Source organism: Ursus arctos, unplaced genomic scaffold, assembly GCF_023065955.2.
Source record: "Ursus arctos isolate Adak ecotype North America unplaced genomic scaffold, UrsArc2.0 scaffold_2, whole genome shotgun sequence".
Classification (NCBI taxonomy): domain Eukaryota; kingdom Metazoa; phylum Chordata; class Mammalia; order Carnivora; family Ursidae; genus Ursus; species Ursus arctos.
Window position 1 is genome coordinate 76,942,766 of NW_026622874.1, and position 25,136 is coordinate 76,967,901.

General features: G+C 52.4%; 1 protein-coding gene and 1 long non-coding RNA gene across 6 annotated transcripts in view; one reads left to right on the plus strand and one right to left on the minus strand.

Annotated features, from left to right (window-relative positions):
* Positions 1-1,324: 1,324 nt before the first annotated feature.
* LOC113270775 (uncharacterized) lies at positions 1,325-23,733 on the plus strand. The gene is made up of 4 exons (XR_006411792.3): positions 1,325-1,605; positions 13,253-16,980; positions 18,512-18,577; positions 19,213-23,733. It is a non-coding gene; the product is annotated as an uncharacterized LOC113270775 (long non-coding RNA).
* Positions 3,404-25,136, minus strand: part of PARN (poly(A)-specific ribonuclease) — a 233,377-nt gene continuing 211,644 nt past the window's right edge. For 3 of the 5 annotated variants that reach the window (XM_057315730.1, XM_057315728.1, XM_057315726.1), the window contains 2 exons: positions 10,911-10,986; positions 3,404-8,115 (listed from right to left, as the gene is read on the minus strand). In XM_057315730.1, the coding sequence (XP_057171713.1) occupies positions 8,043-8,115; positions 10,911-10,986 (149 nt within the window). In that variant the 3' untranslated portion in view covers positions 3,404-8,042. Of the gene's footprint in view, positions 8,116-10,755; positions 10,987-25,136 lie in introns of those variants that run through there. The other 2 variants (XM_057315729.1, XM_057315727.1) reach the window with 1 other exon arrangement.

Genomic DNA, 25,136 nt, shown 5'->3' on the forward strand with positions numbered 1-25,136 from the left:
ACCTGGCCCACTCCCTCTGGCTGAGGTCCCTGGGACCCCCTTGATGGCATCAGGAGGGCCCACTGGGTTGGGCAAAATGTTTTGTGAGTGTGACACACGTTGGCCAACAGAGGACAGCAAATACATTTTTTATGATCCTGGGAGGCTCAGTCCTGTCACATTTACTGAAAAGAGGCTGGGCAGTAGAGGGGGACAAGTCATGTCTCAGTTATTTAGATCCTCTTGGGGCAAGAGGGGACACTTGTGAGATGATCTGGGGGTGCAGGGGGGGCAGGGGGGGCAAATTTCAGGAAAGGCTGAGCTGTAGGGGAGGGGCCCCCTCACTGCCTGAAACTTATGCCGATTATGGAGGGGGTGTCACCCCAGGGGCCAGATCTTTGCCAGGTGGAGAAGGTACCCTCAACGCCCCACCCCCAATTTCCAGCAGATCTCTTGGACCCTACCGCTTGGAAAGCAGCACCAAAGTGACATTGGAAGGGGGAGGGGGGAAGCACAACTTTATGTTTTGGCCTGAAAGGCAGTTGGTATTTGGGGAGTTCTTTGGAACAGAGCAGGTCCGTCCAGTTTTCAAACCTGGGGGTTCCAAGGGACCCCAGTATCCCAGAGCAGGTTAGGGGCCACCAAGGGGTGGTGACCAGGCCTGGGGGCCAGTCTGGGTGCCGCTCTGACTTCCACTGTTTGTTCATGGGGTTGGGGGAGAACGATGAGAATGGGAGGACCGGCTAAAAGCGCCTGCTGGCACCGTCACTGAGTGTTCCCAAAAGAGGCTAGCAGATCTGGGGGCGAGTCTGAATCTTAAGTAGATGTGTCCCCATTCAGGCACCCTGCACCCCAGCCGAGGGATCCCTGGAGCGCATGTGGAGGACTCCTGCCCGCCCCCAGGAGGGAGGCCCAGCCCAGGCTTCCTCCTCCGGCCCACGGGGTGTTGGAAATGGGGAATCTCTCCCTCCCCCGCCCCCCCCCCCCCCCAGTTTGGAGAACCCCAGGCTCTGCCCCCACAGGTCGAGGCTGACGTCGCCGCCGCATTTCTAGGAATGCCCCTATCCGCTGACTATATTTGGCGAGGGTTTCTAGGAAGGCACCCCCCAACCCCGGCCCCCGCCCCAGCCCCCACCCGGGCAGGCGGGCGCGCGCCGCTTCCAGGCTCTTGCCCTCTCTCCCGGGCCGGGGAGGAGCCGCCCCGCCTGGGCCGCCGCCGCCTCCCCAGCGCCGCCAACCCCGGGCCGGCCCAGCCCCCGCCCCGGGCCGGCCATAGGGCGTGGAGGGGGGGGGGCGCGGGGGAGGGGGGGCCGGGGGGGGCGGGGGCGCGGCTTTGTGGCGGCAGCGGACCGTGGAGGCCGGGTGCAGCCCCGTCGGCTCCGTGCTCTTGGCAGAAAAGGATTTTCTACGCCCCCCGCCCATCACTTGGATCTTGTCTGGGGAGGGGTGGGATCTTTTTCTGGAAGCCCCCCCCCCCCACCGCGCGGTGAAGGATTTGAGGCTGGGCTCCAATCGAGGCGGAGGCTGCAGGGCCCGCGGGCGCCCCCCGCCCCGCGCACGCCTCCCGGGAGCCCAGGAAGGCGCAGCCCCGGGGGGCCCCCTGCGCCCCCGAAGGAGGCAGCGGCGGTGAGTCTCCCCCTCTTGGCTGCATGGCACCCTCCCCCGCGCCGGGGCAGAGGCCGCGGCAGGTGGGTGCCCAGGCCCCCGGGCTCAGGGGGTGCGGGGCGGCTGCCTGGGGGGGCGGGTGGGGACGGGAGCGGGGAGGTGGCGGCGGGGGCAGCGCCGGGCTCTCCGGGGACCCGGCGCTAGACGCTTGTCTGGGCTGCGATCCGCCGCCGCTGCCGCCCCCCGAGGCGGCGGGGCTGGGCTACCTCCCCAGCCCCCTTCCCGGCTCCCGAGAGGGGCGTGTTAGGCGAGGAGGTGGGATCGGGGCGAGGCAGCCCCCCACCTCCCCAAGGCTGGGGCTTGGAAATTAATGGGCGGTTGAAAAGGCAGCCACCCCGCCCCCACCCCGGAAAGCCCGTGCGGGAAACTGACTCGCTGCGTGACCCCGATATCAATGCCGCGCCGAGAGCAGGCCGCCCGCTCGCCGGTCCGCGCCCGCCGCGCCGCGCCCCGCCACTCCACGTGCGCCCCGGGCCGCGCTGGCTCGGCCCGGGCCCCGGGGACCGCCGGCAAAGCAGGAGAGGACAGTCCCCAGAGAGTTACCACCTCCCCGAAGTAAAGTTGGCTGCCCCCTCCCTCCCTCCCCCTCGAGGAGCAGGCGGCCATAGCACGTTGGCTTAGCTTTTGATGGGCAGGAGCGGGGGGCAAAAAAAACACAACTAGGTTCCGGGGGGCAGACTAGAGTGCCAGGGCCCCAGACCACACTGTGTTGCTCCGGCAAAAGTTAGGGGAAGAAGGGGGGGGGGAGGCATTTTGATTTGGGGATGGGGGGGAGTGGCCATTCTGCTTTCTCCTGCTTCCAGTCCCCACCGTGGGGAGCGTTGGAATGTGCCGCTCAGATCCTCTGAGGACACATCCATATTTATAATTTATTTTTAGGAGAAGTTGTGAAAAAGAGAGGGGGTTTAAAATGGGGAGAAAAGGTGGGGGGGTGGCCTTTTTGGAACCCAGAGGCTAATTGAGCTATTAAGGTGGAAATAATTTCCCCCAATCCCGGCAAGCAGCAAATTTGACTTTAATGAGGGACAATTAAGGGCATAAATAACTAAACTTTAGCTGGGGGTGGGGTGGGGATTGTATGCAGCACCAAGGGCACTCCTTTTGCGCTTTGCTAAGGGACATTTTGGGGGCCCAGTGTTTTCCCTGGGAAGCTTTTGGGCCCAGCCGCGGGGCTGGGGGCAGGGGGCAGGAGAGGGAAAAGGTACCCGCTTTGGGGTGGGCAAATACCTGCCCCCATCCCTCCCACCACCATCCTGGCTTTTCCCTGAGATCTACTGTCATCCCTGTAGGAAAACCCAGGGTTCCTTTAATGATCCAGGGTTCTCCAAAATCCTGCCTCAGAGGCGGCCTGCCCCAGTGCTCTGAGCCGTGAAGGGGAACACGCTTCTTTCGAAAGGTTTTGGAAGCTGTGGTCCCAGAATCGGGGTTTTGAGGGCGAGATGAGTTTATGTTTTATCCAACTGGCCCACAAAGTCCCGCTTTTGGGGTCATTCTAAACATCGAGGGATTCAGGCCCAGCAGCCAGTGGAGAGAGAGCCAAGTGCTAACACCTCCAAGTTGCCGTCTAAAAGCTGACTGGAGAAAGGGGGGTTGGTTTGCTACTTTTGGTAAAAGTGAAAGGCTGTTGGGGGGGCTGGATAGTCGTGTGTGTGTGTGTGTGTGTGTGTGTGTGCACACACACGCTCAGTTTGTCGAACCGGCTAAGTTTTTAAGGGCCTCTTGCCTTGGGAGGCCAGAAGGAGATAAGGGAATTGTACAATTTTTTTTTTTTTTTTTTTTTTTTTGCCCAGTGGTTTAATGAGATGTCATAGAGGATAGGATTTGAAGGGAATGAGTGGCATCCCGGTTTGACACCCTCCAAATCAAACACCGTTGAAGCTGTGAATGGTAATGACCTTAGATTTGTCTTCACATTGGTCAAAGGAGCACCGCTCCACTGGCTTCTTTCTACGTGGAGTCACGGTATTTCTTCGGTGCCTTGCTCTGAGCCATTTCATAAGAAACTCAGGATAGTGTGTTCACAGGAGCTCTCTAAGACAAGGGTGATAGGGGCACAAATCCCCTTCCCAGAATATTCACCTTATTAAGTTGTATTAATTTACACACACACACACACCTGCCCTCTGGTTGTAACCTATACAGAGACACCCACATACCTTAAGTTGATCTACTTGCAAATCTGGATTTTGGTCAGGTGTCCACAGCACCGAATAGGAAAGTGAACTGCACGTGAAGAACTTTGGAACACAGGGTTCTTGATGGAAAATTCTGTGTTTAACAGACATGAGACATGTACACACAGATGACATTTGAGCTCCGGGACCTTGGCAAAAACAGTTCTTTACTTCCCGAGTTCTCTCTCTTTGTTACGGGACACGATGAAACAGCACAATTTTCAAGAGTCCATGGTCCCAGTGTGGCTCATGGATGGGAAATTGTCACGTTGTGACACAAATTGTGTTTGTGCTTTGCTGAATCGTCGTCCCCCCTGGCAGCCCCAGAGAGCTGTCAGATCCTATTTGCTTTGCTAAATAGGGATATCTCGCCAAATTAGCCTTTAATGATACTTCTACAAATCGGGTGTGTTGCGCGAATTAACGAGGCCGGAACGCGGAATATTGCGCCAAGACATCGAGCTTGCATCCAGGCGCTGAAGCCGTATGTTAACATGACTGGATTGCGAAGTGGGGAAAATCAGACAGAGTTTCGTGCTGAGTGCGAAGCGAGTCTGCTTTCCTGCGAGCGTTTGCAACGGCACAGCCCTGGCTGACACGCAGCCCCCTGAAAGGCGCATGTAACTCTGAATACATTGAGCGGAACTTTTCCCCCCTTTGGAGTCTGGAAACAGGCACGGTAGTATGGTGAAGGGCTTATAAATCAGGGCTCTGCAGTGAGAAGTCTCAGTACTCGGCAGAGAATCACAGCTCCTTTGCATATTCCTACCACCACCCTCTCCCTGCCCTCCCCGCAGCGGTAAGAAAACACACACACACACACACACACACACACACACACACACGCGCACACACGCACGCACGCACGCACAAATTAACGAGAACTGCTGAATATGCTACATGCATTTTGGCTTTTCTTCTTTGGCCTGTGTGAAGTTTCATTAAGCGGTTGCTACCCAGCCCCCCAAGATTTAGAAGAAAAAAGAAACTTGGAAGTTAGTTCTTAGCAATATACAAGATACAGGGAACCTCATCTGGACACAAATGTTTCGACGGTGTGGGGGGAAATGTGTTCTAGCCGGGGGGTAAAATATTTGGAGGGGGTAGTGCAATGAGAGGAATACTCCCTTAAGAATAAAACATGCGTTTATGACTCAAACCAGTGAAAGGTGGGAAAGTCCCTACAAGGGGACACTCCCTCTATTTCTTGCTCCCCAGCACCACCCCCCAAAACACACACACACACACACACACACACACTCCACCTTATATTAAGAACAGAAAGATGATTCTCGCCAGGTAAAGGTACGGCTTTCTAGTAGCAGATCGGCTCACCGTCTTTTAATTGGGATCGTGGAGTAAATACAGCTTTTTTGGGCGGTGAGGATAAAAATTAGCCTGATCACGGTTAAGGGAAACTCTGTCCTCAAGCTCACTTGCCAGAAAAAAACGTGCACACACACCGAAATAAAACATTGTTCTGGAATTTTCTCTCTTGCCCAGCATCCCAAACTTGGGAACATGTAAAATGCTTTTTTTTTTTTTTTTTTTTGCTGCTTATGTACGGAATGAGGGAAACAAAAACCACCACACGACTGTGAGGTAAAACCACCATCGACTTTGCCGGCCCAGTAGCCACGCAGGCTTTTCAAGCAAAAGGGTGGAAGAGGTAGAGAGTTTGGGAGGAGTGAGCCTTGGGGTGCCTCCACCAACCTGAGCCCCCAGGCCTCCTCTGGTCTCCCTTCAGAGTAGCCAGTGATCCGATGCCCGCCTGGGTTGTAGGAGGCCTGTCAGTGTTTACAGAGCCTTCAAGTTGTGGATCGTACATCATCTTCCTTATATGAAGCATCTGCATTTAAGGAACCACAAGGCAAACTTGTTTCTCGGGCGTCCCTGAATGGCCACACTGCTCCACGAAAGGGAGACACACACACACGTAGGAAGTGAAAACTGCTGTTGGTGTCACAAGCAAACCATGTTTAAAATGCACCCGGAAGATGGGGCAAATGGAGCCTTTTGTCCAGGATTTGTTTGGCCTCCGCAGGGAAGGGAGGTGGTGGCCGCCTCGAGCCTGAAGTTAGCTGTGCAACGTGGTGCGAAAATTTTCTCAGAGGCATGCAGAGAGCTAGGCCCTCTTGTTGGAATCGTGCGTGAAATCAGTGCCCAGGCCTGTTGGCATCTCTGCCCCAGGCAGCCTGGACCGCTGCCAGCCCAGGCCTGAGCGTGGCCTTAGAAGCACCACCAGAGCCCAAACGAGCCCCCGGACAGGTGCACAGGGGGTCTCTGCTGCGGGGACCCGGCCGGCAGCATTTGTTGGCTAGAAGAGGGGTGTTTGGCTCCTCAGGGCAGCCTCCCCAGAGGCTCTGCAGGGCTTACTGTCCCACTTACCACGTGGTCTCTGCTGAGGGCAGAAGCCCACTTTGCTAAGCAGAGCCTCCCAGACGCTCAGAGGGAAACAGATGAGGCCGTCCTAGGGGCTCGGGACAAATCCGCCTGTGAGAGAGCAGACGTGAGGCTAGAAGGTTCAGGGGCAGAGCTGTGCTTTTGCAGGCCAGCCGGAAGTCCTCTCCAGGATCCGGGATCCTGGGATCCTCACATTTGGGGTGGGCCCAGGGGCGTGGCGCAGGGCCAGCAGCCGAGCGTGCACTTAGGCATCTCAGCTACCGTGCAAGCCACCCATGCAAACTGCTGCCTTCCCCAGCCCTCTTCCCTCGGGCAGCAAGGAAGACCCAGGCTAGCAGAGCAGGGTTGCAGCCCTAACGTGGGGAGAAGGCATCGGAGGCCCATCAGAGGGCCTGCTGGGCAGATGAGGGGCCCCTGAGCCGGTCTTGGGCGGGGGGGCAGCCGAGAGAGAACTGGGTGGGCATCCCAGAGGCGAGCTTGCAGGGAAAAAGCCCGCTCAGACATGTTGCACCCAGCCCTGAGTCAGCCAGTCCCACGGGACTCCCATTTGGCCCCAGCAACTGGACTCCAGGCCACCTAAAGGCCTTGTGGGTTCCTGATTGTATCTTAGAATGGCATTAAAAGGTCCAGACCAGGCACTCGCAGGCCGTGCCATATTTAGCCTCAGCTTCACCCAGAGAATATTTTAGGTGCTGCTTGAAAGAAGAGATCCGGGCCGGGTTGCCAGCTGTCACATGGCGAGTGTAGAATCGCTCCCTTGCAGGCCTGGCCCAGACGGCCAGGAGCTCACCGGCACAGATGCCCCGAGCCCCTGCCAGGGCTCCGGGGCCACGCGACAGGTGCCAGGGAGCCACCGAGCACCCGGGGAGCCGGTTCTGCGTCGGGAAGGGTTTGCGTCCCGTTTTCGTTCCGATGGCGATAAGGCAGAGGTGGCTTCCATTCACAGAGCTCACAGAGGCTGTGTTCAGCCCCCTCTTCTCTCGATGGCCCAGTGTGATATGCCAGCTTGCTGAGGGAGCAAGCCCTCCTTGGGTGTCAACAACCAGGGAGAGGTTAACCCTTTCAGGGCCCAGGGGTGCTGGCCGGCATGGGGGACCTGCACCTTGAGAGAGCTGGCAGGCCACCGGCCCCAGGGGAACCCCTGGGCTGGACATCCAGGGGCCAGACCTGAGAGATGGCTTCCTGGACCTTAGCAGGGATCCCCCCTCCTCCACCTGCTTCTGCCCCATCAGCCACGACCACCAAGCTCCCCTACCCAAGCCTTTCACCCTCTGGTGTACGGCCAGCCGTGCAAACAACTGCTCCCCTTTCCAGATATTTTCCCCTGGGTTTCCATGTGGACTGCCTTTCCCACATTCCACACGAGGAGGTATTGATGGGTGCGTGGTTCCCTTAGATCGGTAAGGAGAGTTCGGGAAGAATCAGTCGGGGTCTTGGGGAAACGTCACAGGCGAGTCCTGGAAGTGGCCTGGTGTCAGGGAATGATGCTTCTACCCTGCTCTGAGATTCCCGATCTCGGTGTTCTAAGCACAGAGGAGGCGCGTCTGTCTCGAAGCCGCTGCACAGCGACATATTTAGCCAATTATTGGCCAATAATCATCAGTCTTTTGGGGCGCCTGGGCGGAGCCGCCGCATACTGTGAAAATTTTGGCTTGTTTAAAGTCTGCTCTAACTTTGTACATTTTTTCCTTTTTAGTTTTGGCTCTTGGTGCTCCGAGGGCCACCACTTCCTGCCCAGCTGCTTCGTTACCGCAGGGAAAATGAGGGACTTTTGGGGGCAGATGTGTTTCCATTCCACTATCATAATGCCCCTAAAAATCCTTATTGCTCTTGCAGTATTCCTCGGGGTCCCTGGGCCAGCGGGGAAGATGGCAGCGCTGAGGTCCTCCAGCAACTAAAAGAAGAGAAAGATGTTCCCCCCCAATTCTCCCAGCACACACGTCCCTCCTGCACTCACAACAGGGCTCTCAACTGGTTACGGCCACGAGAAAGAGAAAGGCGCCATCCACAGACACTGGTTGCTAATTCTGCTTTTTGCCTCCAGGGGCAGAGTGTTGGAGGTCAGGCCCGGGGAACAGGGCAGCCGTGGGGCCTGTTCGCCTTTGCTCTCCAGGGGGACGGGGGCGCATGGGGGAAGGTGGGAAAGGTGGGAAAGGAGCACACGTTACCTGTTTGACCAGGGGAGTGAGGCGACTCTCACCCTTCAGCCTGGTCCTTCCCGGCGGGGCCTCTGGGATCTCCACTTTGGCAGGGGGCCCTGGCCAGTCCTGGCTTTCTCCCCCGTGGCCCGATCCCTGAGCCAGGTCGCTTTCCCACCCTCTGCCTCCTTTTCCCTGTCTGCCAAGGGAGGGGCCGCACCCCAGGCTCAGGCCTCGAAGGGTTCAATGGTTGCCACCCAAGGGTATAATGAGCCCAAGCGCTATACAAGCCCCAAAGGTGCTTTGAAAATGGGGAAGTTAAAGCATTCGCCGTGAAAGGTGTTGGTACTAACACTTCTAACACACGCCTTATATGCTGCGGCGACTCAAACAAGGAGGGGAGACCGCAGCCCCGCAGCGGAGCATGGGTTTCTGGAATCAGCCTGCTTGTGCCCTGGGACCGCTGCTGTGTCACCCCAGGCAGGTGGCTCAACCTCTCTGGGCCACCATTTCCTCCCGCATGAAACCCACAGCTTAGAATAGCCCCCTCCCACGTCAGATGCGCAGATCTACCCGGCGATTCTAAGTGCTACCTGGCTCCAGGTGTACGGTATTTTCCTAGGTTCTTCTTTGTATGGCTAATTTCTATTTGCAGCAAGCAACTGCTTTTCAGTTGAGGGTAGGGCTTAGAAGGCCCCCTCTCCTGTCCCAACTCATGTAAGTGAAAAAGGGTAAGTTGCTTGGAAGAAAAATATTAAGCAAAGAATAGTAGAGGTGGCCTGAGGATGGCGCAGGGACCGAGATGCTCGAGTTTCCCAGGCCCACTGAACTAAGCATTCGTGTGTGTTTCAGCCATTTTCGGCAGCCACATAGTTGGGTCGCCAGTTCAAATCTGTGGCGGGCTCCACCCATGACAGCCTGGGCGTCACGTTCACATGTCCTCCCTTCTCAGGGGTACCCCCACCCCTTCCCTGCCCGCCCACACTAATGACATCTCTGCCCTTACACCACCCCTCCACCCCCCTTAGCTTGGATTTGTCTCCCGTCTTAGGGTCGTGACGACCCAGCACCCTTCTTCCTCAGCAGGGCACCTCTCTGGGCCTCGGTGTCTCAGTGAGACGGGGAGAATAGTAAACCCTCTGTCCCAGATCAAGGAAGTCACAGGGCTCCATTGGGCAGCTACCGTAGTTCAAAAACAGCACCAGTGGCCCTGGGGACAGGCAGGGGCCACAGCAGCGCCTTCAGCCCGGAGGGACACTCCTTCGACAAGCCACCCCGTGCCAGGCCTGGGCACCAGCTCCCTGCCTGCCCCCCTGGGACAGTGGCTTTACAGGGAAACAGCGAGCGCTCGGTCCCAGCCAGCAGGGGCGGACTCTGGTTTCACTTTCTGCTGTGTCATGGGGTGGGGGGTGGCATCAGGGCCCAGCTGGCCAGCTGGGGCAGGCACGGAGAGCCTGGCAGACAGCTGCCGGCCCAGCTGCCAGAGCACAACCCCCGCCCCCGCCCTGCGGCCTGCCAGGAAGGGGGCTGGGCCTGCCATGCCTGTCTCCCACTCGGTGGAGAGAACCCCAGGTGGGAAAAGCCAGGAGTGAGTGAGATGATTTCTTTAGCTCCGGGATCTCCCCAGAACAAGTCCTTCGGCCACACAGTCTTGAAGTTCTGAGAACTGCAGCTGTTGATTCTGGATCCGAATGCCCTGGCTGGACACCTGCTTCCTGCCTCCCTTTGCTGAGCACATGTCTGTTGAGGGCCTACTGTGTGCTGAGCACCATGCCGGGGGCCAGGGGTGCAGCTGGGAGCAAGACAGCCCCTGTCCTGATGGGGCTCCCCCTCGAGTCAAGGGAGACAGACGAAGGAGAAAGCAAAGAAAGAATCCCATGTTATGGAGCAAATTTCACACCATAAGCTTGGTGTTAGCATCTCAGGGAAGAGGCGTGCATTCCTGCACGTGTGTGCCCATGTGTGTGTCCGTCATGTGTCAATTCCTGAGACACACAGGTAGGTTAAGAACACAGACCAGGGACGGGATGTCCCGGGTTGGAATCCGGATTCTTCCACCGACTGGTGTGTGACCTTGGGCAAGCTCCCTCTTCTCTCTGGGCTTCTGTTGCCCCATCCAGAGGTGCTCGAATAATAGTACCTCCACGGCAGGGCTGCAGAGAGGACGTAAACACGTCCCTAAAAAACTACGGACAGTGCCTGGCATTGACCGTGAGCTGCCTAAGGCATAACCAGTATCTAAGAGTAACAAACAGGTACTATTCTCATAGGCCCTTGCCATACCTCATCTCCCTTTACGGCCGCAACCAACCCTTAAGTGGGCCTTAACAGGGCCTTGTTTAGATGAGAAAACCAAGGCGCAGGCAGGTACCCAGCTAGAAGAGGCTGACCCCAAGTTGTGGGCCCGGTCCTTACTTTAATGCCCTGCTGTCGTCATCTTGACATTTTTAATAATTTTGGCACACGGGGCGCCGGGTTTTCATTTTGCAAACTAGGGAGGCAGCCCTGCCCAGATCTGATTTACCCCAAAGCAGTCCCTCTGAACTCTTACCATCCACAGAGCCGACTGCCAGTTCCAGAGTAATTTTCCAATTCATCAGTGCAGGGTTCGGTGTGGGACAGAAATCCTGGAAGGACAAAAGGAAGGTTGATCACAGGGCTGAACTGCCCAGATGCTTATTGGTTTGCTTGTTGCCCCTTTGAGAAGTCCAAGGGGGCAACAGCCAAGGGCAGGCGCTTGTCATTCATTCACTGGTGTATCCCCGGGACCCAGCATGTATGAGCTGCTCAGTTAATTGCGAAGCAAAGCAAATGGACGGAGAGGCTACTGTAGATCCTGGTCCAAACCCATTTATTTTATTTATTTATTTTTTGAAAGATTTTATTTATTTATTTGACGGAGATGGAGACAGCCAGCGAGAGAGGGAACACAAGCAGGGGGAGTGGGAGAGGAAGAGGCAGGCTCATAGCAGAGGAGCCTGATGTGGGGCTCGATCCCATAACGCCGGGATCACGCCCTGAGCCGAAGGCAGACGCCCAACCGCTGTGCCACCCAGGCGCCCCTGGTCCAAACCCATTTAAAGGACACCTCCCAGGAAAGCAGGTTGTCAGGGCTGCAGTGGCAGCCCTGGCCACCCCAGCAGACTTCTGGGCAGCCACTGAAGGGTATGGGGATGTGCATCTCGTTCCAACCCCTGCCCCGACCCCACCTGCCGGTGCTCTGCAGCAGAGTCCTGTTCCATGGCTTCTGGTGGGGAGCTCAGAGGCAACACGGATATGTAGAGACACATGGGCCCAGATTCCCGAGCACCCGTTATGAGAGAAGATGCAGAGTTCAGTCAAAAAAATACTCAGGTTTTGGTTCTGGGCAGGTTCAAATCCCAGCTGGGGGTCGGGGGCGGGGGCACAGTTTCCTGGGCCGTTAAGTGAGAGGGTATGGATTTGTGGATCTGAGGGTCCTTCTTCCTCTGAAATTAGAGGTCTTTTATACTCTCAAGGCTCCAAATTATAAATACTACTAAGAAGCAGAGAATTATCTCAAAAGCCTTTGAGATATTTAGAACAATAATAAACAGTTGTATGTTTCGTCAACTGTTTTCACAGGCACTATCTCCACTGCATCAGATAACCCCGTGGAGTAGGAGTGGTCGGCCTCCTTTTCTAAATAACACAACCACCAGCATATATCGAGTGCTTTGTACGTACTAGGCGCTTGACACATATGAAGTCATTTTAGTCATCCAAGCGATATATAAGGGAGGCACTGCCTTCAGCTTGCTGATGAAGAAACAGAGAGAGGAACTGACCTGTCCAAGGTCACACAGCCAGCATGTGATGAGCTGGGGTTCAAGCCTGGATTTTCCATCTCAGGGACCAGCAGACTTTCCCCCTAAAGGGCCAGATACTAAATATTCTTGGCTTTGCAGGCCATATGGTCTGTGTCACAGCTACTCCACTCGGCTGTTATAACAACAACAACAAAAAGAAAACAACCAAAAAAACCCACCAGACACAACACAGAAATGAATGGACGTGGCTGTGTGTTCCAATAAAACTTATTTATAAAAACAAGACATGGGCCGAATTTGGCCCACAGGCTATAATTGGCCCACCCCTGTTCCAGACTCAAAAACCTGCCTTCCGATTTGGCCCGGGGAACATTCTTTCCCATCCTCTCTCCCCACCTGTGAATTGACTGTTACCTTTTACATCAGACACCCCTGGCTCTGGAGAGATTGAATCGGACTCTCTTTTCTTGAGGGAATTATGAAGCTCTTGGAATTCGTAACTATTAGATTTATTAGTGCCTGCCATAATAGGACACCATGGGGATCTGAAAGTTGTAATTTTAATAGCTGTGACTGAGTAACTTTTAAAGAGGCAAGACTTATAGCTTAGAAAGATACCTCAGTGGGGCACCTTGGCTGTGGAGGGAACTTCTCAGAGAAGGCAGTTCTCTGAAGTCTGTGAGAATGGAAATAGAGTGAAAAACATCTTAAGGCACAAGAAGGAAAATGAAGGGGAGGATGGCAGGTGTGTGTGTGTGTGTGTGTGTGTGTGTGTGCGTGTGTGTGTGTGTGTATGCATGCACAGAGAGAGGGTGCGGGAGAGGGGATTTTCCAAAAGGCAAGAAGTTGAAGACTAAGGATTTCTGGTGGGAGAAGCGGGGGGCATGACTTTTTTTAACAGCTTTATCGAGATATAATCCACTTACCATACAATTTACCCATTCAAAGTGGACAGTTAATGGCTTTGAGTATATTCACAGAGTTGGGCATCCATCCTCATGGTCAGTTTCAGAACATTTTTATCACCTCAAAAAGAAACATCACTGTCCAATCCTCCTTCCCACCCTCATCCTAAGCAATCACTCGTCTACTTTCTTCTCTATAGATTTGCCCGTTCTAGACATTTCATATAAAGCAGACAGTGTGCGATCCTTTGTGACCGGCTTCTTTCCGTGAGCGTCGTGTTCTCAAGGTCTGTCCACGCCGGAGTGCACCATGGGGCTTCATTCCTTCATTCCTTTCTGTGGCTGAAGACTACCCATGTACTTATGTATCCGTGTGTCAGGTGATGGACACGTGTTGTTTACACTTTCTGGCTATTAGGAATAATGCAGCTTCCAACATTGGTGTGGGCGTACATTTTCATTTCTCTTCGGCATACACCCTAGAAGTGGGATTACTGGGTCATCTGGAAGCTTTGTGGTTAACATTTTAAGGAGCTGCCGGAAGCACGGTCTTATATGGCCTTTTTGTCCTTTTATTTTCTACTTTCCCGCCATGTTGAACGTAAGGAAAATACTCTCCTGAGCGCGTGGACCCATCATCAAGAGTTACCAGCCTCTGCCGGTCCTGATCCGCCTGCCTACCCTCTCTCCCTTTGTCACTCTTCAAATAGTTTGAAGCCAAGTCGAGCACTGACTTTATGTTGTTACCTTGGCTGAGAGGTCCACATTTTTCTTCCGTCCCAGTCTCCTCCGCCCACATCCTTATGTGGGTAGATTTTGGGGAGAGCAGAGGAAGTGGGGGCAGAGTCCCGAGTGGGTCAGTGTCGGGTGGCAAGGGAACAGCTCCTGAACAAAGCAGGACTGGCTATGCAATTTGCACGAGGAAAATATGGAGCCCTTTGTTCAAAAATTATCCAGAAGTTCAAGATGACAAAATTAAAAAAAAAAAAAAAAGATTCTTTCTCTCCCTCTGCCCCTCCCCCATTCCCTCTCTCTAAAAAAAAAGAGAGAGAGAGGGAGACAGAAAAAAGAAACCAGAAAAGCAAGGATTCCCACCACCACTCCACTGGCCTGACAGACATGTAATGAAAAGAGTATTATCATTTTATATTGCTCCAGAGTGTGGAAATCATTTTAAAAACACGATTTTAGATTATTTAATTGCCCCAAATTTTAAAAATAATACCATGCTGGTGGTAAGGAAAATAGTACAGAAGAGAATAATGTGGGAAATGAAGGAACACCTCGTTTGCGATTTATCTTTAATTCCGCTTTCTAAACAGTAACCCTTGGATGCAGTTTGCATAATCTCCATACATTTTCGTTGCATGTTCAAGTGCATTCACTTTTTTTGCTCATAACATTAAGAAAGCCAGGGGCGGGGGCGCCTGGGTGGCACAGCGGTTAAGCGTCTCAGGGCGTGATCCCGGCGTTATGGGATCAAGCCCCACATCAGGCTCCTCCACTGTGAGCCTGCTTCTTCCTCTCCCACTCCCCCTGCTTGTGTTCCCTCTCTCACTGGCTGTCTCTATCTCTGTCGAATAAATAAATAAAATCTTTAAAAAAAAAAAAGAAAAAGAAAAAAAAGCCAGGGGCGTTGCAATATATCCTGAAGACATGACAGCCCTCAGACCCACCTCATTCTTTCTAATGACTTCTGGCATTGCACCATACTTAACCTGTCCCGTACCGGCCAGCATTTCAGTTAACGCCAGGATTTTGCCATTATAACATATACTCTCTTTGGCACGTATCCAAGTATACTCATAGGATACATTCCTAGAAGCAGAATGTCTCGGTCCAGAGGATATGTGCATTTTAAATTTCTACAGCTACTGCCCAGGGACCATCAACAGCACATGGGTGGGGGAGCCCATTTCCACGCCCTCGCCCACCCCAGCAAGGACGCAGTGTGTCAGGGGAAGCAAGTCCCAAATGAGGTAAGGGGATGTGCCGTGTGGACCTGGATGGGGGTGGACGTGGCCCCTGAGTTTGTCCCTGGAGCCTTCTGAGGTAGTAAGCTGTTTAGAGTTCTCATCAGCTTGGGTTTTATAAACAAAGGCAGAGTTTGGGGAGGTGAGCCAGAACTGTGCAGTGAGAAGCGCTATGCAAGTCAGTATTTATTTCTTTAGTGCAGTTAGAACTTAAATATGGTCAAAACATATTCTTCTTTTAATTTACACAAACAAATATGTTCCCCGGCTGACACCTCCAGTGCCAAGTTTCTAGGGGAAATGAAATTCTACTGTGAGATTATAAAGCACTAAGGAGAAGAGGAGAATGGAAAAGCCGCTGCAAGTTTGCTCTTCACGTCCGGGACTGGCTGCTGAGAAGTGTCTCTTTCTGTGTTAGTTGCAGATAAACCTGCCAGTAACTTAGCGAATGAGCCGTGGAGCACATAAAGGCCAGAAGATGGGAAATGCTCCGGGCTTGATAAAAGGAGTTCTGCTCGGCTCGGCATCCTCCCTCCCTCCTGCGAGTCCTGCGGAGATCTATCCAGAGAGGGTCTGATGGAGTGAGGAAAAAGCAATGAGACCCACGTGAGTCTCCTTTCAAGGGCTGTGCTAATACAAAACCAAACAACTTGAAATTGTTCCAAGAGGGGATTAAAGCAACATGTTATTTTGAGTGATTGCTTAATTTATTGAGCTGCGGCTAGATCTGTAACAAAATACAGCCTTGCTGCTGATAACCTCCTGCTGCAATTGCACTTCCATGATTAAGGAATATTTTCCAAGAGTTTCTCGGGAATGGCTTAGAATTTTTAGTCTCTGTGGTGGGGTGCTTCTGAGCACTCAATTTCTGGGCAAGTTTTTGTGTTCTTGTTGTTTTGTTGGTGGTGGTGGTGGTTTTCCCCCACGAGCGACAGGCTGATGTTAATAAGGAAAGGAAGCGGTGTTTTATTGAATGCCTTGAGCTCACTATGTCCTTACTATACATTATCTCTAATCCTGACAACAGCCCGATGAAGTAACTCTTATTAGTCCCTATTTTACGGATATGAAGCTCGTAGCTGTGAAGTCATTCTCCAGAGTGGCGCTGTCCAAGACTGTAGCTACTAGTCATACGTGGCTATTTTTGTGTAAATTAGCTAAGAGTTAAAAAAATCTCAACATTTACTGCCCAACAAGCAACTAATTCAATGGGGCTCGTGCTGCCACTTTGCACAGCATAGACATAGACCATTTTGATTGTTGCAGAAAGTTCGAGGGATTGTGTGCTCTTTCAGGGATTTCAGAGGCAGAACTGGGAGTGCCAGGATTCAAACCCAGTGGTGCTCTGAGGCAGCGCCATTCTATTATCACCCCCTGGCTGCTTTCTTCTCTTCCTTTCGCTGAAAAGCAGAGACTAGAGCAGTGATTCTAAACCCTGGCTGCACATTAAAATAACCCAGACTGCTTAAACAAAACAATACGGATGTGAGGGTCCTAGCCCCGGGGATTCTGACTTAATTGTGATTGGGAGGGGTTTTTTTAAGTCCCCATGTGACTCAAGTGTGCAGACAGGATTGGGAACAGCTAGGCGAGAGGATCCACACACAGGATGGGGGAAGGAGCTGGTTCACCTGCCGGGAGATGGTGGCCCCTTGTGGACCCGGAGGCGGGCTGCCCCTGGAGCCACCTCAAAACATCCTCCTCAGAGAGCTCAGGTTCATGTCAGAGGACAGACAGAAGTGCTTTCTCACATGCTTTCTGCTCGAGGGGACACACAGCAGAGAGTTCTGCCTTTGGAAGCAGGCTTTGTTACACCATCATGGAAGAAAGGAGTTGTGAAAGCAAAAAAAAAACCCCGAAGCCCCAGATTTGAGCTGAAAGTATCTGAGCGAACTCCGGCTATATTTTGCCTGACAAAGTGGAAGCATGTGTTTCTGACCTCGTCTCCTGAAAAGGTGAGAAAGAACGACCAGTTCAGCAGCTATCTAAGCACTCCCGGCACCCACATTATGGTCTCTAACCATCACTTTGAACCAGAAATCAGGGCTTTGTGGAGATATGGCCGATTCCAGGAGTAAGGCAGGGAATGTACAAGGCGAGCCTGGCACATCTGGTCACCCAGGTCACTTGGGACCGTGAAAGACTTCTGGAGTCATGTCAAAAAGGATGCAGGGGGTAGTGTGAAGAGGCTCCCACTGGCCAAAGATGGGACAATTTGAGTATCAATAATAACCACTATGGATTAAAACATGTTACATACATCCAAATCTATGAGGTTGCCAAGATACTTAGAAAAATACAAAAACAGGGGCATCTGGGTGGCTCAGTTGATTAAAGCATCCGCCTTCAGCTCAGGTCATGATCCTGGGGTCCTGGGATTGAGCCCCACGGGCTCCCTGCTTAGCGGGGAGTCTGCTTTTCCCTCTCCCTCTGCCCCTCCCCTCCCTGCTCGTGCTCTTTCTCTCTCTCAAATGAATAAGTTTTTTAAAAAGAAAGAAAAATAGAAAAACATGAACTCATATGTCACCTCTGGAGGATGCTGAGGAACTAACTCATTATTTTGACAATGTCAAACAAAGGGAAAGAACCAAGCATTTATCCTTTCTGGTATGAACTATACGTTGCAGTAACCAAATAGTTGATAAGGGCAAGTATGTCTTTCTGGAAGTATCCCAGCTAACAAGCAAAGACAGAAGGATAGAATCAGTGTGCCACCAGTTTGCAACCTCCGGTGGATCCGGACAGTCATCATCAATGGCTGCTAACAACACAAAGAGGGACAACCGGACATTATGTGCCTTCAAATGGAAATACTAAGCAGCCACTGTAAAGTTATACAAACACGCAAACACACACAGAACAGACGTGAATCTGAGTGAGCTTCTAGCTCTAACGACAGATTTATAAGAAACACAGCTGGGAGAGGAACACATATAACAGCAATACGGGGATGCAATAGGCAAAACTCAGTCTGTAAGATATGCCACAGAGCAACCAACCCAGTCTTTTTCAACAAATAAATTGCAAGAGAAGAAAAAGGGAGGAAGCGAGTACCTACAGATTAAGAGAGACAGAAGAGACCTATCAACCTTATATGGGTCCTGATTTTAACCACTGTAAAGAAAACATTTATGAGACAACCAGAGGAATTGGAACACCGGATACTTGCTAATATTAAAGCACTACTGTTAGTTCTAGGAGGGGTGATGGTGGTTAAAAAAAATTTTTTTTTTTTGAGTCATATACTAAAATATTTGCAGAAGAAATGGTTGATGTCTGGAATGTGCTTTAAAGTATGTGGGATGAGGGAGGAAGGGAAGGGGACCTTCTGTCTCCCCCTAGAGACAGAATAAGATTAGCCAAGAGCTGGGGATTGTTGGAGGTGGGTGATGGGTAGCTGGGTCCCTTGTACTGTATACTCGCATATGCTCAAAGTTTTTCATGATAAAAATAAGAATGCCAGCCTTTTCCTTCCCTTCTCTCAAGGGTATCAGCTTGGTCTGCCCACCCACTGCCGGCACCTCTGGGGCAAGCCTGGGTAGCCGACTTGAGGTATCTCTCAGCACGGACACACGTATGTGCACACGCACACACACAGCCATCTCCATGGCAACCAGCGATGTGAGAAAACGGCCTCCACGAGGCTCCTGTCTGCATGAGGATCAGGCTAGGCTGCTGGGGTCATGCCAGGCCACCGCAGCTGCTCCCCCCAGAGCATTCCTAGTCAGAGCTTCACAGGGGTCCCCTCCCCACATCTGTCTGCTTGCATCCCTTCTCAATCACTCTTGCCCCCTGCATGTAACCCCTGAGGAAGCTGAGATCAATTCGCAGACAGAACAGGACCCTGAATCAGATCTAGGTGTAAATTCTGATTTCACCACTTAATGGCAGGACCTTTAACTTCCCTGAGCCTTGATCTCACCTGTACAATGGGCACAATGTGACCTCAACTAACAACAAATTTCTAATCTGGGGGTGGGAGGGGGCAGTGGCAAAAAGGACCTAGTCTCCACCTCGTGGAACCAGACACTCGGAGGTAAAAGGCACTCTTAACAGAGTGTAAGTGCTGTAAATATAAAGTGCACGTCACAAAACCTGAAATGTAAATGTGCTTAATCACATCCGCATTGTTTCGAAAACTGGCAGTCACTGCTTAGGAAAATCTTAACTCCCAGTCTTACTTTTAGTGAACTAGAGTACCCAGCTATGCCCAACACAGAACGACTTCCCTTAACGTGGTGCTCACGCTACCATGAGGTAAGTATTACTATTCTCATTTTATGGAAGAAGAAACTAGGGACAGAGAGGCAAGGAACCTTGCTGGAGGCCGCACCGAGGGTGTATGGCCCTGTCCTCAAGGCTCAGTCCTCTGCATTGATTAAGCTTTGAAATGCAGCACCCGAAAGAACTCAGGGCTGCCAAGAGACCAACAGGCTCTCCAGGTCCAACTCCATTTTTGCAAATGAGGAGAAAGGGCCCAGAGAGGCCAAGTAACTTCTTCCAGGCCACACAGCATATTAGCTGCTAAGCCTGTGTCCAGGCTGCTTGGGGAGAAGATGCGAAGAAGCGCCCCGTAGTGAGGGAAGCTGGCTCTTTTGGCCCCACTTAATCCTGTCCCAGAGTGGGGTGACCAACCATCCTGGGGTTACCGGGGAATGGGGACTTTAGAGGGCTGAAACCAGGCAGGTCCTAAACCAACCAGGATGAGTTTTCTGAAATCACAGAAATGTCTCGACAAATGTTTTCCAGGACACGAGGCCCTGGGGTGGAGCGGGCTGAGGAGAACTATCAACGAGGCCCCTTAGAAGCACTGGGGCTTCATGCTCGAGGTCCCCTGGAGGTACCACACACGTGCCGTCTCAATGGCCTCCCAAGTGCTCCATCACCCCACAGCCTTCCTTGCCCTCTCTGATCCGTCCTCCCCCCATCAGCCAGAGTGTTCTTTCTGAGTTGTAAATCTAATTATCCCACGTCCCAGTTTAGAAACCGGAATGGATTCTCATTTTTCCGATTGCTTTAGGACAAACTCTGACCTCTGCAGGCCCTGAGGCCCTGAGCTCGCCTTGCCTGGCCCAGCTGCCTCCCTCTCTGGAACCCACCCCACCGCTATGCTATTCCAGGTGGGACCAGGCAAGCCGGAGCCCTTCTTACTGCACCCTCCCTGACCCACACACCCTTTTCCTAGCACCGAGTCTTTCTTGCTCAGAGTCAGCCCAAACATAATCACATGGCTTATTTGTATAATGAACTGATTAGTTCTATCTAGTCTCCCCCACCTCGGGCTAGACTGTCAGCCCACAGGAGCAGGGACTGTTATGTGATGTTCGCTTCTATTTTACAGCCTCTGTCTCAGTGGTGACACATGAATGGCACTTAATAAAAAGTCATCGAATGGCCCAGCCAATGCCGCCATCACCTCCGCCTGGGCCTCCATCCGAAATCTCGGAAACCATTTATAGCCACCCTGACCTCCGGTTCCCATTTCACACAGGCTGGCATCCGTGATGTCACGTGACAGAAGATGATCCCAGGAAAAGATTGGCCAAGAGGCTCCTGGAAGGAGCTATGGCAGCCAGGATCAAGGGTGGTTTTTTTTTTCTTTAATTATCCTACCTCTTCTGCCCATTCTTTCTTGGCTCTGTTCCCATCTCTACCTAAACACCAGCTCAGGGGAAAAAAACAAAAAACCCAAAACATCAACAAAACATCAGCCCCAGCGTTTGAGACAAGATAGCTGGCTGGTTCCCTCTCAGCTGGTAATTAATGCTGAAAACGTTCATGACTTGCCTTGGCCACAAGGTAATAATAAAACTGTGCTGCCTGATTATTTGCCTACTAATTCCCTTCTCGTTTTTTTTTTCCTTCCCCTTTCCTTAAATTAATTCCAGAGTTCCTCCAGATTTCTCGTTGCTAAGCTCTGAAGTTCCAGGTCTTGCAGCACCCGCGCTGATTGGCGGGGAGGCCCTGGGCAGCTCCAATCAGAGGCGGGCTGCTGCAAGCAGCATCCACATCACCGCTCGCCCCGGGGTTTTGGAATTTTCTCGCTGACGTTATGAACCGCAAAGGTTTTTGTCTAACTCTGCAAAACCTGTTCTCTTGATCTTGTCTGCCTCTCGCTCCGGAGCTCAGGCTTTTGGGGGAGGGGGAGGTAGGCGGGTGTCAGAGGTCCTGGAATTTCCCCGGAGGGGTAGGGAGGACCCAGGTTGCCCAGTTGGGGTCAGTGACAGGGATGCCTAGGGCCCATTTGTGGTGGACCACAGACGACAGCGTGATGCCCTGTCACAGGCTGGAGGATGCCTCAAGTTCCCCTGGTCTGACCTCTTGGTGAAACACTGAAGAAGAATGAGGAAAGGGGGATGTCATTGAATGTGGAGGGCACATTTGCAAAGGACTTTAAAACACGTACATGTTAAGGACACCCAGGAGGGCCATTCTGGTCCGAATCCTAACGCCAGCCGCCACCATGAACGGAGTCTCCTCTGTGTGCCAGAAGCTTAATACCACTTTATTGAGGGATGATTGACATACAAAAAGCTGTATATATTTAACCCATACACTTGCTGAGTTTGGAGGTAAGTATGCACCCATCACCACAATCTATGCCGTAAACAAATCCATCCCCTCCAAAAGTGTTCTCCTGCCTCTCTTCTTTAATGTTTCTGGTGATCAGGACGTCTAACCTAAGACCCCCCCCTCTTGGTGCATCCGTAAGTATACAACATCAGCTCCGCACTGCGCCTTACACTAGCTCTCCAGAACTTACTCCTCTTGCATAACTGAAGGTTTGGGCCCCTTGACCAGTATCTCCCTGTTCTCTCCTCCCAGTCCCTGGCACTCCTCATTCTACTCTCTGGTTCTATGAGTGTGACTATTTTAGATTCCTCATCTAAGTGGAATCATGTAGGACTTGTCCTTCTGGGACTGGCTTGTTTCATGCAGCATAATGTCCTCTGAGTTCATCCCTGTGTTCACATGTGACCGGACTTCCTTCTTTTCTCTAAGGCTGAATAATATTCTGTTGCATGTATATGCCACGTCTTCTTTATCCATGCATCCATTGATGGACATTTTGGTTGGATCTGGGTCTTGGCTGTTGTGCCAGAAACTTTACATACACATCTCCCATTCCCAAACTCCCAACTGACACATGGAAAATACTATGGACTTCTGGGTTTGCTTCCATGGTTTCCACCTTTTGCTAACAGGGAAGCCATATTAGAAGGGAAGTCACGGTGACCCAGGCCTGGTCACAGTGATTGGCTCTGGGATGGGCACGTGACCAAGCTGGGCCAATCAGAATCTACCTTGAACTTCCTTGAACAGACTTGTTCTGCCAGAACTATAGGAAAAGAAACCACTTGCCACTGGATTTGCTGGGCTGGTGACCGATGTGAATGCATGTAGGAGGTTTCTGAGGGTGATATGAAACCCCTGTGACAATGTTTGAGCCCCAGATGCAGCCATAGGGAATGGTAAATTCTTCGCCTGTTGAAGCCAATTTGCCTTCTGTGTCTGTTGCATCTGACAGAGTGTAATACACACACTTTCTCCTCCTTGTCCCTGGGTCTGGTTGGGCAATATGTGTATATTCCACAGAGGCTCCTCCTCACCATCTGCTGAGGTATTCTGTTTTGCAGATGGGGAAACTAAGGCTCAGAATGGTGACAGAACCTTGCACAGATAATATTGCCAGTATGTACTCCAGGATTCAAACCTGGGCAAATTCCTAGATGGTTTGGTGGCCCCTCTTATTCAAACTGAATTTGAGAACCTCTTGCAAATCTGATTTGTACACAAGGTCCCCATCTCTAGGAGAGCACCCCCTTCAGAATGGGGGTGCTATGCAGAAACTGGGTGTCATCCCTGACCCCCCTGGGCCATACCCAAGCCTCACTAAGTCCTGCCCATCCACCACCTCTGTAGCCCTGGAAGCATTCACTTCTTTCCCTGTCCACCTCTCCACCTTGTCCAAGTTCTCTTTTCTTGAAACCTTGGCCTCAAGAATTGCCTCCCACCTGGTTCTCCCGTGCCCATTCTTGCCCCTCTCCTCCAATATGGCTCCCCTTCCCATCCAGAGGAATTGTCTCAAAATGCCCATCTGATCATATCGCCTTGCTGGGGGACACCACGTCTGATGACCTGATGGCATACATTTGCCTCTAGGGATGTTTTGAGAATCACGCAACCCCTCAGTCTCACCTGACATTCAGGCACAAAGTTTTCAAACCCAAGAGGTGGGCAGGACATGGCTCCCTGCCTCTCAGCCATTCCCACCAGTAGTTGCTAGAGCTTCCCAGACACTGCATTGTTCTGGGGCTTCAGAGATGACCCATCAGCCACCCGAGTGAACCTCACAGAGTGCTCGCCACAGGCCAGGCCTGCACTCCATGCTTCACACCCACTAACTTGCTCACTCCTCCAGCAGCCCTGTCAAGCGATGACTATTCTTAGCCCCATTTTACAGATGGGAAGAAAGAGGTCCCTGTTCTCCTGAAGCATATATGCTAATGAGAGAGCCTGACAAAATCAAGTTATACACATGCAGGACATAATTTAGAGAGTGACGGGCCCAAGGGTGATTCTTGGACTCTGAGCCTTCCAGATTCTTCATCTCACCTCATAGACTGTAACATGGACAGGGCCCAGGGCAAGAATAGAAACGTAGGCCCAGGTACTGTATGTCGGCAGATTGAAAAATTATAAATCAAGCTAAGAAACCATATAAATAAAATACGTGCTAGCCTCCCTCTTTGACAGACACACCCTCGCTATGACCTAAAAGGTCACGACTGAACTCCAAATTCTCCCAGATTCCCTAGAGAGCCACAGGCCATCCCACTGCTCTGCCCCCCCCTTCTTCTACATTCTGCACCTTGAGGGACTTGTGCACCTGCCCAGACAGCCCAGCCTGAAAGTGCAAATTCTGACCTGACCCCAACACATCACTGCCTGACCCCCCTGGAGGTGAGGGGTACACATACTGGGAAAGCCAGTCTACCCTCAGCAGGGCACACGAAGGGAAGACGCCCGAGCAGGCTTTGGAAATGGCTCAGTGCTGCTGGGGCAGGAATTCTGGAGTCCTGGATCCCTAGAACATGGCTCAGAAGTGGGGACCGTGTGGGCACAGGTGTCCACAAGCCCCTGGCTCCATGGCTCCTTGCCCTGTGGGGAAGGGCCTGGCTAGAGAAGGACCAGTGGGAGCCCCCTCCCAATCCTGGGGCCAGCCTTGCCTGAGTCTGAGGCAGTGCTGCTCATGGTCTCCTGGCTTATATCTAAGACCCTTAACATCTGCACCTTGACTATCCCACTCCTACCTGGCTGCCTCTGCCTTACTTCCCACATCAGGTTGAATGGTGTTCCCCTGCCCCAACAATATTCATGTCCACCCAGAACCTGAGTATGTGATCTTATTTGAAAAGAGGACCTTTGCAGATGTATTCAAAATAAGATGAGGTCATACTAGGTTGGGGTGGTCCCTAAATCCAATGACTGGTGTCCTTGTAATAAGAGGAGAGGATACAGAGGCACACACACAGAGAAGGTCACATGATGACACAGGCAGAGAGTGAAGGGACGCAGCTACAAACTAAGGAGCGCTAAGGATCATGGGAAGCCACCAAAAGCCAGGAGGAGGCAAGGAAGGATTCTTCCCTAGGGCCTTGGAGGGAATGTGGCCCTGCTGACACCTTGATTTTGGACTTCTGGCCTCCAGAACCGTGAGAGGGTGAATTTCTGTTGTTCCCTACCACCACGTGTGCGGTACTTGGTTGTGTCAGCCCTAGGAAACTGACACCCTTCCCTGCTCCCTCTGCGCCCTTTCCTCTCCCGGCCTCTCCTTTACCGAGTCAGGCTGGTGCAAGACAAATGTCACTAGCAGACGGCAACATTCCCCAAACCCTCCCAGTTCACCTGGACAGCCTCAGAGCCCAAATGCTCCTGACGCACCATCCTTTCTAAGAAGATCACCTGCACCCTCCATGCAGCCCTGGGACAGCCTCCCGCTCACTCGGGAGGCTATGCTGGGTCCCTGAAGCAGGAGCTAGAGGGTGCACTCTACCCTAGGGAGTCCCTCACGGCTGCCCACCTGGGCTGCACCCCAGCCAGCACCCAG